The sequence below is a fragment of the Protomyctophum bolini genome (assembly GCF_963924005.1).
Source record: "Protomyctophum bolini genome assembly, chromosome: 4".
Lineage (NCBI taxonomy): Eukaryota > Metazoa > Chordata > Actinopteri > Myctophiformes > Myctophidae > Protomyctophum > Protomyctophum bolini.
In genome coordinates this window covers 13,715,291-13,732,710 of record NC_137865.1, presented here as the reverse complement: position 1 = coordinate 13,732,710, position 17,420 = coordinate 13,715,291, and the positions used below count along the sequence as shown (strand labels likewise).

Genomic DNA, 17,420 nt, shown 5'->3' with positions numbered 1-17,420 from the left:
AGTGGGGTCTGCAGCCAGAGGCTATTGCTATAGTGTGGGGTTCTTGCCATGGAAAGGTTTGGGAACTCCAGGTTCATTGCTAGTAGTGCTGAGCAGTGCTTCCAACAACCTCTGGAACTAAGTTGGTGTGCGAAGCTATGCCTGCACACTTCTGTCAACTCAGCACCGTCCGAGTCGCATACCAATGGGCTGGGAATCAGTTATAATCCACTTGGAAATTGCACACATACTGCTGGTGCTGCAGCCTGATCAGCCTACAAATCAACTAAAGCAGTGGCTCGCAACCTTGTCTGATCAGGTGGCCCACTTGAAAATCTCACTAGTGCTCACGGGTGACCCATGGATCTGACCACTTAACAGGGCAGCCAATAAGTGGTCCAATGGGTGGGCCATGGGGTTTGCATTTTCAGTAAACTTGCAAAAGAAAAAACTTTTCTTTTAATTATTTTCGTCTGTCCTATAGGACATTCGTCAATGCTAAGGATGTGCATTTTCAGAGCATGTTTATTTTGAATGTGTCAAACAGTTCAGTGCGTTAGGCAGCCACTGTCACTGTAACAAGCAGGCACTTTCCAACAACACAGTCATTTCCCTGTGGCTGAAAAGGATGAATACCAATATAATCCTCCTGAAAAAAGGACGTTTATTTCTGATATAGCATGCAACTTGACTGAGCATGCCTACTGTACATAACATTAAATGTATAGAATAATATTAAATTACATTTTAATGAATTGTATTCAACAATGAATAAATAACTATTTGGAAAACGATGTCATAGTTAATGACACTGTGCATTAATGTAGACAGTCAATATGCCCTCCCTTGTTATTCCTCACTCTGCTTTTGTGGAACAAATCAGTATAGTTCCCTGTCAGACCATCCACACTCTAGTTCACACACACACACACACACACACACACACACACACACACACACACACACACACACACACACACACACACACACACACACACACACACACACACACACACATACTTTGAGCAAGTTTCTCACAATTAAGAGCAAACTAAACTCAAACTTACTGTAGGCAAAACACCAGATGTTTCATTCTGTAAACAAATGAATAGCCACCATAATAACTTTAAGCCCTGGTAGTTGATCGTCTTGTAGATCGCAAATGTTTTTGAAAGACTTTTGAAAAATGCGAGTGCCAGTGTTTTGTCTCTACTTTTGCAGCCCCTCATAAAACATAATTTCCAGCCTTCAATAAAGGGACATTATAGGCTGTATATGCTATGTATCGAAACAGTTAAAAGTACGCCTCTTTATGTGAAATGTCCCATACAGTATACTGACTGTGCTATTCTGCATATGCAGATACGTGCTATAGTGCAGGCACCTACTTTCCCCCTCTTCCCAAGGAGGGGCAAGGTCGTGGTCTGAACTGAATGAATGAATGAAGGACGGAACTCTCTCCCTCTCTCTCTCTCTCTCTGCCTGCAGGCAGACATGAGAATGAGCTGAATCAGAGATGAGTTCTAAGCCATGAGCAGTAGAGGGTGTCAGAGTGAAGGAGAGAGAGAGAGAGAGAGAGAGAGAGAGAGAGAGAGAGAGAGAGAGAGAGAGAGAGAGAGAGAGAGTGAGAGAGATGGAGAGTGCTTTAGAGAGACGCACACACACAACCCACTCTGCTCTGCATAGAGGAGGGGGATGCCACCATGACGATATATTGGCGCTCGATTGCGATGATATCACGATACGCGATGTCTGCAATAATCAATGACATTTCATCCACAACACATCACAATATCTGTAGCTGATTTATATATACTAGACCTGTACGTGGCCGTCGCAGTCGGCCACCGGCCTACTTGGGAACGATGCAACACACATGGTAATGGAGCTCAATCTACTAACTATTAGTGTGTGAGTTAACTCATGCTCACCTGTGGGTAGAAAGGTGCAAATCAGCCTGGTTCAGGGTATCACACTTTATATGCACCAGTTCGAAATATCTTTGGATATGGTGCATTGTTTTGTTTGTTAGTAGGCCTACAAAAAAACCCAACGTTATACACGTTTTAAAAAGGCGTTAATGGCGTTGTTGGCGCTGTGGGAGTTGATAAAAAAAGAAGTTAATTAAGTCCTTGGCAGACATTGAGTTTTAACAACCACCTATCTGTACACACTACAGCTCGATTAAAGTCGATTCAATATCATGTGACTTTAGTCGACCTTATCTACAGTTGATTTTGTCGAAAAAAAAATGTTTTGACGGGCCTTGATGGTGTCATAATGGCAGATTTTACACTTGGTTGCACATTTAGTCTGATTTTTAGTTGTAATTTGTTTTCCTCTGGGAAAAACGTAGTCGACAAACATCTTTCGTCATAGTTTTAGTGGACGAAATCAACACTGGTTAATATTGGAAGGTTAATGCATTCTGCTTACACTCTTACATTCTTACACTCTGAATTACAGTAGGAAAACAAAAATAATGATGAATCATAGATGGATGCTGTTAAAATAAGTGTGTGTGTGTGTGTGTGTGTGTGTGTGTGTGTGTGTGTGTGTGTGTGTGTGTGTGTGTGTGTGTGTGTGTGTGTGTGTGTGTGTGTGTGTGTGTGTGTGTGTGTGTGCGCGTGCGTGTGGAGAAAATAATTTTCTCAGTCTCAGATAACAGGGTACAACTGATAGCAATAATAAAGTTAGAATATATTATTGTTGATGTCTGGCAGAAACATTGCGTTTCTATATTTAATCTTTATGTTTTTGTTGTTCATAATACAAGTGTCACACAAAATACATGAAAATAGCATGTCTACACATGTGACACATTGTGAGCTTGTGCTGTTGTAGATATGCTATTTTTGAGATTTTTGAGATTTGTTTTAAAGAGAAAGTGAAATTGACTGGGTTTAAAAAGAAATGAAACCAATGAAAAGTATTAACATCTTGTGACCGGATAATAACATTAGATTCAATGGAACAGGTTATTTGTGTTATTCCAACAAATCATTAAACTTGTGAATTTATGCTAAAAACAGCTGTTTCGTGATATGAGTATGTCAATCAAATTGTCAATTTCAATGATCACCACATACCCTAACCCTGTTTGTGCTTGAACATGAATGACATATTACAGTATACATATCATAATGTAGCCTAATACAATCAAATTTCTGTTTTGCATAAAATACTTTTCCCGTGCTGTAAATATTGATATTGTCATTTTAATTGCTTGATTATGTTCTTCTTGCCATAGCGAGGTCTAGAAACAGGCGATGCAAAACAAGAGAATTAGTTCAAATGCATTTGAGATGCATTCACGTTGGTAGTGATTTATTCAGAAGTGTTTGACTGCTGCCAGTCCAGCTCAGAGCGGAACAACAATAAACTGTTATTATTCATAGTTCACTATGCATCTGTTCCTCTGAACTCCCTCTTAACTCACTGATGTAATACTCTACACTATGTATCTGTTCCTCTGAACTCCCTCTTAACTCACTGATGTAATACTCTACACTATGTATCTGTTCCTCTTAACTCACTGATGTAATACTCTACACTATGTATCTGTTCCTCTTAACTCCCTCTTAACTCACTGATGTAATACTCTACACTATATCTGTTCCTCTGAACTCCCTCTTAACTCACTGATGTAATACTCTACACACAGCTGACTTTCTAACCACACTTTGATGATCAAAGACAATTAGACAAAGCACCCAGGTATAACGAACATCATTGTTTCAGACCCATATCGTCAGTTATGACAAGTCCATTCGAAAACAATATCAAATAAAATATAAAACATAGATTTTTCTCATGGTTTTCAGCATCTGTAGCTAGAATCAAGCATCTATATGCTGTTAAGTGGTTAAATAACCGTGTGGAATCTGGCCGGTTCCTTGATAAGATTACTGTCTCATCCAACTGTCTCTACTCAGCAACACTATAGACTTAATGTGTTGTGACCTCTAAGTTGTAGAGAGTCAACGTCAAGGTCGCTGCAGCGTCAGACATCTAGCCAGCAGATGCTGTAAGCATGGCTGAGTGGACGCACAACAGTGGGGGGTGGACGCACGCACGCATACGCACATTTTGGCCAGCACACACGTCTATTTCCATTTTGTTTGCTTAGCTGACTACATTACTTCGAATACTTGGAAGCAACTTTGAGTACTTTGAAAGTACAGTCCACACATCCTCCGCCCTGCACGCGCACACGCGTGCGTGCGTGCGCGCACACACACACACACACACACACACACACACACACACACACAGGAAGCTGACCGTTCCGCCTCTTGGATGCAATTAGCACATCTATAATGAGCTCTGAGACCTGGCCTGTCAACTAGGATATACATAGTGTAGTGTACAAGAGCTGCCTGAAGTAAAACCCATACAACCAAACAGCCGATCTACAAGCTCACGGCGGGTCCCACTGCGTTGACATTGTACATAATGTTTCATCTATAATCACATTAATAATCACACGGAATTTCAATGTGACCCAGTAGTGAATCCACGTGTTACGGATATAGGGATATGGGTCTGCTATGTGTCGTGTCTGTCTGTATGTGCGCGCCCCGCTTGTCTTGTATTCGTCCCTGCAGATCCGTCAGCGCAGCCATTGGTGGGGAGCGTTCCTGACGCTCCATGATTGGTCGCCTGCTCCTAATCCTGTGGCATCTACAGGATGCCACATCTGAGTCGGCTTAAAACCGCCCTGAAGACTCCACTCCTGGCCACTGTCATTCAGTTCAAACTCTAGAGTAGAGTAGTGACAGGAAAAGATAATGTCTTAACCCCTTTCATCTATTGAGTAAAACCTTGTTGCTACATACCTATACAATAATGTTTAAAGTGCATATTGTATATTTGTGATCCAGGGCGTGATCTATAGGTAGTTAAGCGGGCACCTCACATTGTATTTTTGTTTTGAGTTAGGTAGAAGAATAGAGTAGTCAGATAGTTAGGTTTTATTTTTGCTAATTAAGGTATCAGTTAGGTAGTCAGATTCGGGAGGGGTTTTTGTTAGGATAAAGTGTTAGGATATTGTGTTTGATTCTTTGCTTCAGGTCCTGCTCAGCCCTGCAAACACTTTGTAGCTATTGTCTTCACTAACCTTGTATGCCACAAAAACAACAGGAATAAAACACAATTGTTGGCATTAAAACATCTTTGCCTTATTGTACCATCCCTATACTCAGTGAGTCGTTACACCACGTTATGTCTGGCAAAGCTGGCCAGGCTACTGATGTACTGCTCAGGTGGAAAAAAAAACTAAGTGCATTTACTGAAGTACAATTTTGATTTGGGGTGTTTTTACGTTATCTACAAGAGGTTTACAAGCTAGACTTCTACTGTACTGTACTGTACTGTACTGTACTGTACTGTACTGTACTGTACTGTACTGTACTGTACTGTACTGTACTGTACTGTACTGTACTGTACTGTACTGTACTGTACTGTACTGTACTGTACATAGTGTGTAATGTTTCTACACCAATGCAGGTCAAATAAAACAGCAGATGATGGATCGCTGGGGCGGTGTGTGTGTGTGTGTGTGTGTGTGTGTGTGTGTGTGTGTGTGTGTGTGTGTGTGTGTGTGTGTGTGTGTGTGTGTGCATGCGTGCGCACTCACTTCAATTATCAAGTACATAATAACCTTGGAGATTTCAATTAAAAATCGGGTTGAAAAGTTCACTTGTGTATTGGAATGAAGGGCATTGATGGAACCAAACACGCACCTCTGGGAAATAAACACATTCAATTCTATTCTACTGTAGGTAGAATGGAAAAGAAGGAAAGAACAAAAAACAAAAAAACACACCTGCAACTCAAGCAATTGAAATAAATAAAAATAAATTAGAATACCGGTAAATGTGACAATCTACTTGTGCAGATGCTGCTAAAGGGGCAGTTCGTACAATTATGGTTAAAGCCTGTGAGATTTATTGGGCTTATCTGATCAATGATGAAGCCTGTTTTAGAGTGCAAATGCATACGTGTGTGCGTGCGTGCGTGCGTGCGTGCATGCGTGCGTACGTACGTGCATGCATATGTGCGTCACTGAGTCACATCAATTCACAAGATGATGATGTTGGATTTATTACATGTTCACACAAGCAATAGAGAAGAAATACAGTTAGGGGAACACGCACGAACAAACGCACGCACGCACGCACAGAACGCCAGTAAAAATATGGTGGGTGATAACCACACAAGGTGACTCCTGTGATGGATCAGCATTGCCGTGGGCAATAGCATCGATGCGTGCGTGGGTTTGTGCGTGTGCGCGTGCACACGTGTTGTCTCACAAGGGATTGGGGGAGATTTATGTGGCTGTAAAGACGAGAAGTGATTCTCTACACAGGAGTGACAGAGTGCTATCTTTGTTCAATAGAGAGAGAGAGAGAGAGAGAGAGAGAGAGAGAGAGAGAGAGAGAGAGAGGGGTGTCCGGTGAGTGGAAGGTTAACGAGTATGACAGCATGAGAATGAAAGCAGCTTGCACTCAGTTCACAGACGGCAGTCTGCTAGAACCATTTCAATATCAAACAGAGGAAGCTCTAATTAACTAACCACAGCAGCCCTAGCGGCCCTATATTCTGGGCATGTCATAACAGGAGAACATTCAGTGGAAATAGCTGATCTACAAGCTCAGAGGCATGTGTCAGATTGGGACTAGGAAATAGCTGATCTACAAGCTCAGAGGCATGTGTCAGATTGGGACTAGGAAATAGCTGATCTACAAGCTCAAAGGCATGTGTCACGTTGTGACTAGGAAATAGCTGATCTACAAGCTCAAATGCATGTGTCACGTTGCGACTAGGAAATAGCTGAAGCTCAAAGGCATGTGTCTCCTAGGGTCGGGAATCTTGGGATACATTGATTGAGGAACCCGAATCAGTTCTGTCTCATTTGGAACTGTTTCTGGAACCGTTATTTATCACCCTGTCAGAAAGCCGGTGTGTGGACTTCACGTCGGCCATGCAATTACAATGCTGGTGTTTCACCATAAGTCTGAGAGTGTACAAATGACAAAGTTTTCGCCCCTGTCCGTGCGTCTGAATCTTGTGGAAAATAGTGGAGATATTTTAATAAATATACATTTTCTGCCTTCCTTTTCTCCCTGTGAGATACTGTGATATGAGCTACAAACAAAATCAGGGGGCTTCAGGAAATGCAATAATTAAAGAATATAGGCAAGTCAGCAGCTCAAGTTCAGGGTTTCTTTAGCGATTGTTTTTTCCCTGGTCTGTTCGTTCACAAGCCTGATTGCCTGGGGGGAGTACAGTAGGTATTTTACCAGCCTTAAGCCAGTGGCCTTGTGGCTATATGGAGCCAATTGACCCATGGTAGCATCCATCTGATACAATTCGCGACATCACCTTGTGCTTAGCTTATGGTTCTATAGAATACTACTCTGACTGATACCATAGACATAAAGCAAGGCCGAGCTGGTGCTCTGTGTTATTTAGCCCCTTTAAACTTGACAAAAAGCCCACAAGAATAGACCATTGTTGACAAAATGTCTCGTCTTCGATGGGAAATGACTAGAAGTACATGTTATGTTCCTTTGGTCTTATGACCATATATTCTGACAGTCTGAATATCATAGAGCCATGATGCCGTGGCACAGGCCTAGTAGTTATTGTATTGGGTACAGCTTGGTTGCATGACACAAGCAGTTCCTCTCTTATACAGTACAGTAAAGTACAGTATAGCATTGGTGTAAAGTACTGTGCAATTTTGAGGTACTTTAAATTAAGCTTAGTATACGGCACTATATCTCAGAGGCAAATATTGCACCTTTTTACTCCACTACAATTATTTGACAGCTTTAGTTACTAGTAGTTACTTTGCAGATTTAGATTATTACAAAACATACAGCTTTAAGACCTATTTTATACGTAGGCTATTTTTTATTTTTTATTTTTTTATAATATTTTTTATCCACCCTCTGCCAACCTAGTCCCATGGGGAGAGCAACGGACTTGAACTCATGCTTCCTTCATGCCTGAGTGTCCAAGTTGCTCCTTTACACCTGACAGGGGGGAGTTTCCCTGGTTGGACGTAGCGTGTGGAAGGAACACGTTATTCCAACCAGTTTCTTTCCCCTCCATCAGGCGCCCCAGCTGGCCAGGGGAGGCAGTTTAGAGACCAGGATTACTGCATGTTTTTTGTGAGGGTACCTACAGTACCTCAATACGAAAATACACAAGCTCACAACGTGTTGCACTGCGCCACGTACAGTATCTTGTAGAAAAAGTTTGGCAAATGACAAAAGAAAAAAGTTGATGGTACTTTGACTAAAGTACAATTTTGAATACAGGACTTTTACTTGTGACTGAGTTTTGCATGTTGTGGTATTGCTAGTTTTACTTAAGTAAACAAACCAGATGCAGTATACCTACGTATATAGGTATGTTTTCTCCCTGCTTTTGTCAGAGAACTACAGCACCAACCAGATTGTTAAATGTACTTCCCATGCATGATGTATTCTAATGTATCTAGATTACCGGTACTTGTCACTCCGTTCGCCTCAACAAAAGTAATTGATTGATGCAGAATGGTTGGACACTGGCCCGGGCCGGCCTAGCAGTCCGGGCACCTCGGCTGTCAATCCAGCCTGACAGCGGGTCGTGGGTTCAACTCCCGATCCCGACAACCTTTGCTGCGTGTCACTCATCACCCATCTCACTCCCTGTCAGTAATAAATATTTAAAATGGACACTTACAAGTGGCCGGTTTGTTGCAGTTGTGTCCGTGCCTGAAGTACTGTGGGTTCTCGATGACGGGTATCCTGGTCATGCCAATGACCACGGCGTCGGGACCCGTGTCCAGAGTGCAGGGGCTGATGATGCCATGGTTCACATGATGGAGGGGACTGGCCGAGTCCTCCTCGCCACTGATCACTGCTACTGGACCTACGGGGAGGCAGGGAGAGAGAAAGATGGATTAGTTTGTTGTTAATAGATGCATTACACTTTTAAAAGAAAGAATCACACTCGTGTGAATTAAGTGGTGCAACTATAAGCCTACTTTTATTGTGATAGTTACTGTACTGTACTGTTTTATTTTTTAGTAATACTTGTATTGTTATAGTAATAGTGGTCAGCGTGAATGGGCCTCTAGGCTGCTCAACAGTGCCACTTGAGGTCACCCGACGGTACTGTCCATACCCCAATCAGACATAGACACACTGGGCCCTATTTTGCATGTCTTAAGTACCAGGTCTCAAAATAGCTAAACAGCATTGACCACGCCTCAGATCTTAAGTTAAGTCATAGGACCTGGTACTTAAGACACACAAAATAGGGCCCACAGACACATAGGGACACGTGAAGCCAGGCATTGGAGCGGTGTGCTCCGCTCAAAAAGAAAATGTCGGATGGAAACCTTGTATGTTCAAATCTGTTAGAACCTGCGTTCTGATGGAGCCCATGTCAAAAGTAGTAGATCCACAAGCTCCAAATGCAGCGTGAAGCGACGTGTTTCGAGCTTGCCACGTTTTCTACTGAAAAGTAACAGTTTTGGACATAAGAGGTTTCCATTGGAAAAGCAACCACTGCTGGTGCTTTAGTTATTATGGAATTAACATACTCTACCAACCATACAGATTACAATAACAATGTATTCATTAAGCCATCATCAACCACTGCAGTCAGTCAGCCAACAGAAATCAATTCCACAAAAATAATGAACGCCCTCACGCTCCAACACAAACACGATACTTCAATCAGGACGGTCTCCCTAGCCGATATGCATTTATCCATTCACAATTATTATTCATCTCCATAGGAACAATTGATTATTCAAATCAGACACGCATTTCTCCAGAACTGCTTACACGACATGTTGCAAGCATAGAAAGGGAACCATTAGACATCTCCATGATTGAAAAAAACAATACATGGAGTCAACACAAATAATGTGAACTCTACAGAGGAGACATGGATCTTAACACTTTGACAGCGGTTATTGTTTAATCCAGGATTCCACCGCACGGAATACGCTAAACCCGCTATTTGTTTAATGCATTTAATTTGCTGTTTTAAAATAATTAAAAAGAAACACCGGACCTGGTGACGAGGCCGTCGCGTTATGATGACGAAACCGGAAATCAAGTCATCCTCTGGGCTGCTAGGGCTTCTGGGAAATTGAGCCCGATGCATGTGAACGGGCCGTTTGTTTAGACTACAACATGCTGTGCAGGCTGAGTTCATTTCGCATTGTCATGGCCGCTGGCTTGTCTGATCAACAACAAACCATTGGACTATTTTTCGCCGGATTTTCGTGGTTGAAAGCTGCAAATACTTCGGCGTATGCTCTAAAGGTAATAAAACAATCCCGGCAGCGTAGAATATTGGATTAAATAGCGGGGAACACGGGTTATGCAGTATAGAACAGTTAAAGTAAAGGTACAATTTATCTGTGGAGGGTCAAGGAAGACAGGCAGAAGGGAGGTAAGGTATAAGGAAGATAGTGATAAAGAAGATAGTGGATGATGGAAAGGGAGATTTGCACAGCGATGAGTGACTTTGTGCGTGGCTGCCTGCGTGGCGTGGTGGTAGGAGTTTGAGAGTTCAGTCGGGAGAGGGAAAACCTCTCCTGACTGTTTTAGGGCCGACCTGGGTATAGGACTCAGGAGGGAAAGTCTCGGAGGAAGTGAAACAGTACACAGCCTTTGTTATGATATATGACCTCAGCTGCCTGACAAAACATTTATCTTCATAAGCATAATAATGATAACCATGGAAGGACATGATGCCTGTCCACTACTGTCTGGTGTCTGTACAGTGTCAGTATGTGAAATATGATGCGAGCTGCATGCTTGTTCTTTGTTTCCATAATCTGCTAGGGACGTCATCCAATTCTTACTGTATATATTTCTCTCTGTGTGTGTGTAATAAACTCTAGAATATGTGTAGTACTTTGTTGTGTTGGCTCATGTTCTCCATGCCTGCGACTCGGCGGATCCTCACCCACCACCCCTTGGTGGTGGCTGAGGATCGATAACAGTCGCGTTAAGTTCGACTAAAACTATGACGATTGTTTTTCGTCGACTACCTTTTTTCACAGACAAAAACTCAATAAAAATGAAGCTATGATCCAAGACTGTTGACTGTATACTTCCTGATTGGTTAGTCATTTAGACTGGGTTTTATTTTTTCGACCAATAATAAAGCTTCTTCTAGGAACATCTTTGAATGCAGATTGTGGCCCCTAGATGTGTCACAGGGACAAAATAAATGAATAAAATTATCAAAAATATTATTGCTTATAGCTACTTTAAGTAAATGTACTTAGTGACTTTCAAGTTTCCGCCACTGCGTAAGGGTCTGTCTATACTACCGAGAGCAAGGAGGTGTTGTGAAGGAAGGATGCGAGCAGCAGGACAGAACATCTGGACCTGACATGATGAGACATACAGAGGAGGAGGAGAGAGGCTGTGCTGCTTCACAACAATCTGACTCACTCACTCCCTCGCACATATTTGCAGACGTGCATTCACATGCGCACGTGCGCACACGCGCACGTGCAGACACTCACTCTCTCTCTCTCTAGTCTACATTCTCTATGCAGAGCACATTTTAAAAGCACCTCTTTTCTTTCTTTAATTGCGTGTTACAAAAGGATCATTAATTTCACCGGTAAACACATCCACCATGGGTACAGTTAAGTGGCTGCTCTGCAATGTGAGGCCGTACTTGGCTGCAGGATGTGTGTGTAGGCACAGTTGACAGACAAATATGTAAATGTCAACACAGCAAACAGTGTGTGACAGCCTAATAGAGCCTATGTGTGACAGGCAGCCTCATAGCTAGCTATTGCTAACATTTCTAAATTCATGTTTTTGGTGTTTTGGCTCCCCGCCAGACAACATACACTGTTTGGATCGGAAAACTGTGAGTGTGAGATTAAATGTTTTTGCCCACCAGAGTGTTTGTTCCTAGCTGTCCCCCCCACCTCCTCCATTTGTGTGTGCGTGCGTGTGCGTGTGCGTGCGTGTGTGCGGTATGTATATAGTGGATTCTGGCCCCAGGGACATGACAGTCCAATGTTGTATGTTGTCAGCAGCATGCCAGCTGAGAATGCCTGATGTAAGGTACATTCTGTGGTTAGGAACACACAACACATCAGGCCTCTCTCTTGTTAATACCGCTGACACGTTCAACCTTCACAGCTGACAGAGAACACGAGAGAGGGAGAGAGGGAGACAGAGAGAGAGAGAGATGGGGATAAGTAATGGAAAGGAGAGTGCCTGCCAGGTGGTGTAGAGCGAGGGAGGGGAAGGGGTGGGTGCAGGACAGGTATCAAGAGGAGGGACAGAGAGATGGAAAGCGTGGAGGAATGCAAATCATCAAGCGCACAATGCTTTCACTGTGAGAGAGAGAGAGAGAGAGAGAGAGAGAGAGAGAGAGAGAGAGCAAATGACCACAATGGAACGTAACGAGCCCTCCGGGGAGGCTTTTTTGTGTTGTGCTTTTAGCATATGGCTTTTGTAACTGCACTGCCCTACGGTTTACAAAACATCCTAATCAAGAGAGAGAGAGAGAGAGAGAGAGAGAGAGGGAGTGTGTGGGGGGGAGAGACATGTATGAAAACAACAAACAAAAAAAACAAGAACAAGACAGATGTATAAAGTTTGAACATCTAGAACCGAATATTGGTATGTAGGTACGTATGGGCCTGCAGTTTATCTGCTTGCAGTTTACGGTACGTTATTCTGCTTCATGTTTTAAGTTCAATCATAATGTGTGTGTGCGCGTGAGCTGCGGACACACACACGAGAGCTTACAGAAATTAATACATTGTGACACCTCGTAAGCTTGTGGAACAGCTAAGCTGGGCCGAACACAACACTTAGTAACCAGCTTTAAAGGAATAAACAATGAAGAGACAAAGTGCTCTGTGGGAACAATGTGCAGCGGGCGGTCTGCTGCGTCATCCGGAGCCTGAGACCTGCTGATTGTTCTATATTCAAGCCACTGTGTTACTTTGAAATGCCAAAGTTAAAGTTGAATAAATGTTCTGTGGACTTTGAGTGAGCATCCTAACATTGCTTGGCATTTACTGAAGACTCGCAGCGCACACTGAGCACCAACAGCCTCTGAGCACTACAGGATATGGTATCAGTCTCCTACACTACACCACACTGAGCACCAACAGCCTCTGAGCACTACAGCACACTGAGCACCAACAGCCTCTGAGCACTACAGCACACTGAGCACCAACAGCCTCTGAGCACTACAGGATATGGTATCAGTCTCCGCTTATAGTATATGATTGTAGAAGACGCTTTAACACATTTAGCATGTTTATACAATGAATAATTGTCAAATATTTGCAGGAGGATGTTCTTCTCAGCAGACAGATCAGCGCAGGCAATTATCTTGGCATTTCATATTCCTCGCAGGCGTCACGCATATAGACTCATGGTTGTATAGCCAACTTCAAGCCGCATGAATAGTTTGTCTCCATTTGAATGTTAATTTAAGAAAAGCCATTATCTCACTTCAATAATTACGAACAAATAATACACTAAAGCGGTCAGGTTGGGAACACAGTCAACTCCTTAGTTTTAATTAAATTCTAAATTATGTAAATTAAATGTAGGCTACAGTATACAGCATTTTTCTATGCTCAGGCACTTTGTGTCTAAAGCCCAAACCACACCAAAGAGCCTGGTCGGGACAAAACATATTTTAAGGTTAAGTTGTAAGAAATATACAGTATAATAATAGGGGTAGAAGAGAGGGGGGTGAGAGAGGGGGGGGTGGGGGTAGAAGGGTGAGAGAGAGGGGGGTGGGGGTAGAAGGGTGAGAGAGGGGGGGGTGGGGGTAGAAGGGTGAGAGAGGGGGGGGTGGGGGTAGAAGGGTGAGAGAGAGGGGGGTGGGGGTAGAAGGGTGAGAGAGGGGGGGGTGGGGGTAGAAGGGTGAGAGAGAGGGGGGTGGGGGTAGAAGGGTGAGAGAGGGGGGGTGGGGGTAGAAGGGTGAAAGGCTGTAAAAGATAAGTATGTTTCATGGGGCTGCTAAAGGTCATGCTATAGGTGGGCTAGATCCACAGTTAATGGACACACGGAGGAACTGACACGACAGGAAGACAATGAGCTCCTTTGACTCGCGTGACCTTTCTGCTGGAAGGTTATAACCCTCTATGTATAGTGGGTTTTCAGATTGATGCACGCGTCGGGAGCTTGGTATGTGCTGACAATAAGAGCTGTCAGTCTCTTATAAAGAGCTCTGACGTGCGCTGCACGCACGCAAACTTCAGTTCAGGCCTGATGCATGGCTCACCATAGTCTATAGAGCAGAGGTTCTCAAACTTCAGTTCAGGCCTGATGCTTGGCTCACCATAGTCTATAGAGCAGAGGTTCTCAAACTTCAGTTCAGGCCTGATGCTTGGCTCACCATAGTCTATAGAGCAGAGGTTCTCAAACTTCAGTTCAGGCCTGATGCTTGGCTCACCATAGTCTATAGAGCAGAGGTTCTCAAACTTCAGTTCAGGCCTGATGCATGGCTCACCATAGTCTATAGAGCAGAGGTTCTCAAACTTCAGTTCAGGCCTGATGCATGGCTCACCATAGTCTATAGAGCAGAGGTTCTCAAACTTCTTTTGGCTCAGGTCACCCCTGTAAATAACCTTCATCCACGGACGGCACCCCTGAAATACATTGTTACTATATATAGCACCTCATGTCATATTAGCGGTACGTAACAATATAAATCTTTTCCCCAAAGATACAGTCACAAGGAAAAGGAGTGAAAAGGAGTGAATATCATTTTGCGTTAGGAGGACAGATTGAAAATATTTGTTATACTTGGCCTCTAACCACTTAAACCCCGGGATTCCTATTCTGGGGGGACGATTCACCAAAAGGTAGCCGATCTACAAGCTCACAACGTGTCACAACATGGCATGTTGTGAGCTTACAGATTTACTATTTGGACGGAAAAAGAACACACCAAGTACAGTGCAAGTGACATTGATAAATTCCGAATGTTATAAAAGTATTCTGAGGCACTCATGGACTTTGAGAAACCCTGGCCTACAGTATAGAGGCCAGCAGTGAAACCCTGGCCTACAGTATAGAGGTTAGCAGTGAAACCCTGGCCTACAGTATAGAGGTTAGCAGTGAAACCCTGGCCTACAGTAAAGAGGCCAGCAGTGAAACCCTGGCCTATAGAGGTTAGCAGTGAAACCCTGGCCTACAGTATAGAGGTTAGCAGTGAAACCCTGGCCTACAGTAAAGAGGCCAGCAGTGAAACCCTGGCCTACAGTATAGAGGCCAGCAGTGAAACCCTGGCCTACAGTATAGAGGCCAGCAGTGCCTAGAGGAATCTCCCATATCTGCATATATGGAGCCGGCCAGCAACTCTACATCTGACCTCAAACCCTTAGATCTTCATATATGGAGCTGATGATTCCATATGTTGTTCTAACCTCATCAAACCCTGTACACTCAAGACACACTCCATATATGGCCAGTACAGAATTAATTCCATATGTTGAACTGACCCCACCATGTCAAAGCTCCAGCGCTCACCCAGCAGTCTGCCGTCACCCAGGCGGATGGATGCGTGCACGCGTAGAATTTACATTTCTGCTAAGCTAAGCAATATGGGGAAGCACCAGACCACCATAGTAGTAGCAGTGGTAGATCATTCATTGGCTAAACGGCCAACAGCAACACACTGTTCAGTTTAAACTGCTCCTCTTGGAGGCAGTTTTGCAACAGTGCAGTATAGCATCATCCATTACCCCACTGTAGAACACATGGCTGCATCTTGACCATTATGCTTTATTGGAAGCAACATTGACCCCTGTGTAGTGTAAAGAATAGCCAGTGTATAGGATCATTGTGATTTATGCTGAGAGTTAACACAAAGCCGCGCACACACACACACACACACACACACACACACACACACACACACACACACACACACACAGTGTCTAGTTGGTTCCACAGTCTGCCAGTCACACTTTATTGCTTCCATTTATCAAAGGACAGGCCTCCGGTGTCAATACCTGCCTCTCACTGGCTGTAAGGACGTTATTACCTTTGAATAAATTCCCCCATTTGGTCGAGGCATCATGTGCCCATCAGTGGTCATTGCTGCATGAGATATGTCTTTGAGAGTGTGTGTGTGCGTGCTTCACAGACTGATGAGCTTGTAATTGTACTTACTCAGCCTGGGTTCCACAGAGCACAGCAGCATCTGTGTTTCATGTGTTTCATCAAAGCAACCTACTGTAACAAAGTGAACTATTAATGAGTTCAAACCTTGGCTTACAGTACATATGACCTACTGTATGTGAGGACACATGAACCTGTACTATTTTATTTTATTTAATTAAAAGTATCAATATCACAATGTAGAAATACTCCCATTTAAGTCCTATTCTATACTTTATGCAAACATATTGGAAAATGTTCAAAAGGCTAAAATAGACGATCTACAGTACAAGCTGACAGGGTGTCATGGCATGACATGTACGCCATCTTGTTACTCCGACGTACATGCGCTGCATTTGGGGTTAGGGAATAGAGACGGGATTATAGAGATGGGGTTATAGCAATGGGGCGAGTCAGACCAACGAAACCTCAGAAACTCGCGCCGTTCGAACAAAGCAACCCGTTTGCTTAGCTGTTTTCACCGGAGCCTGCACGTCGCAGCCACTTCCCACCTCATAATTCTATGCTTCAAGCTCAGTGTGTGTGTGTGTGTGTGTGTGTGTGTGTGTGTGTGTGTGTGTGTGTGTGTGCGTGGGGGGGAGAGATAGGGGAGAGAGATAGGGACAGGGGGGAGACGCAGAGCGCTCTGACCACGTTCAAGATAGATATATCTCGTGTTGTGTTTTTATAGTGAACTAAAGAGACCAATGGCATGGAATAGCACAGTGGATTATTGCTTCAACAGGTTACAGATGACTAGCATGGTCCAAATAGGGACACATTTGTCAACATCAATAAGTAGTACAATAAGTAGTATACATTAGGCCTATATGCATGACATACAAATGATTAATCATCAAACAGATTCTGTCGTAAAGTTGTTCATGTAATTTGTATACAGGAGACTATTCACATTCATCAAATCCACAAGGAATGTTAGGATTGGACCTGAAGATCTAGTCAGCTGCAGACATTTTGAATTATCTTTAAGTTAAACATGTGTCATGACACTGCAGGCTTCAGTGATGTCATCTGTGTATTTATACATGCTGTGCATCTGATGGTAGTGTATATTCTCCTCAATGTTCTAGATATTGTTATTTTATTCGACATATTCTAATTGAGTTTCTTTTTTTGCAGCCCATCTGGCCAAGACACGTTGTGAAACAAAACAAAAAGGAAAGGGAAAAACAAAAGAAGAAATAAGTGCTGTAAATTCATGATTATTCAAACGTTCACGGCGCTGAGGACAGTGGGACC

The 17,420-nt window shown here is 43.3% G+C and overlaps 1 protein-coding gene across 1 annotated transcript in view; it reads right to left on the bottom strand.

The window, feature by feature from the left end:
• Positions 1-17,420, bottom strand: part of LOC308313606 (NT-3 growth factor receptor-like) — a gene marked incomplete at its 3' end in the record, with an annotated part of 222,417 nt that overhangs the window by 41,308 nt on the left and 163,689 nt on the right. The window contains exon 13 of the mRNA XM_080760819.1: positions 8,716-8,904. Within this exon, the coding sequence (XP_080616945.1) occupies positions 8,716-8,904 (189 nt within the window). The remainder of the gene's footprint in view (positions 1-8,715; positions 8,905-17,420) is intronic.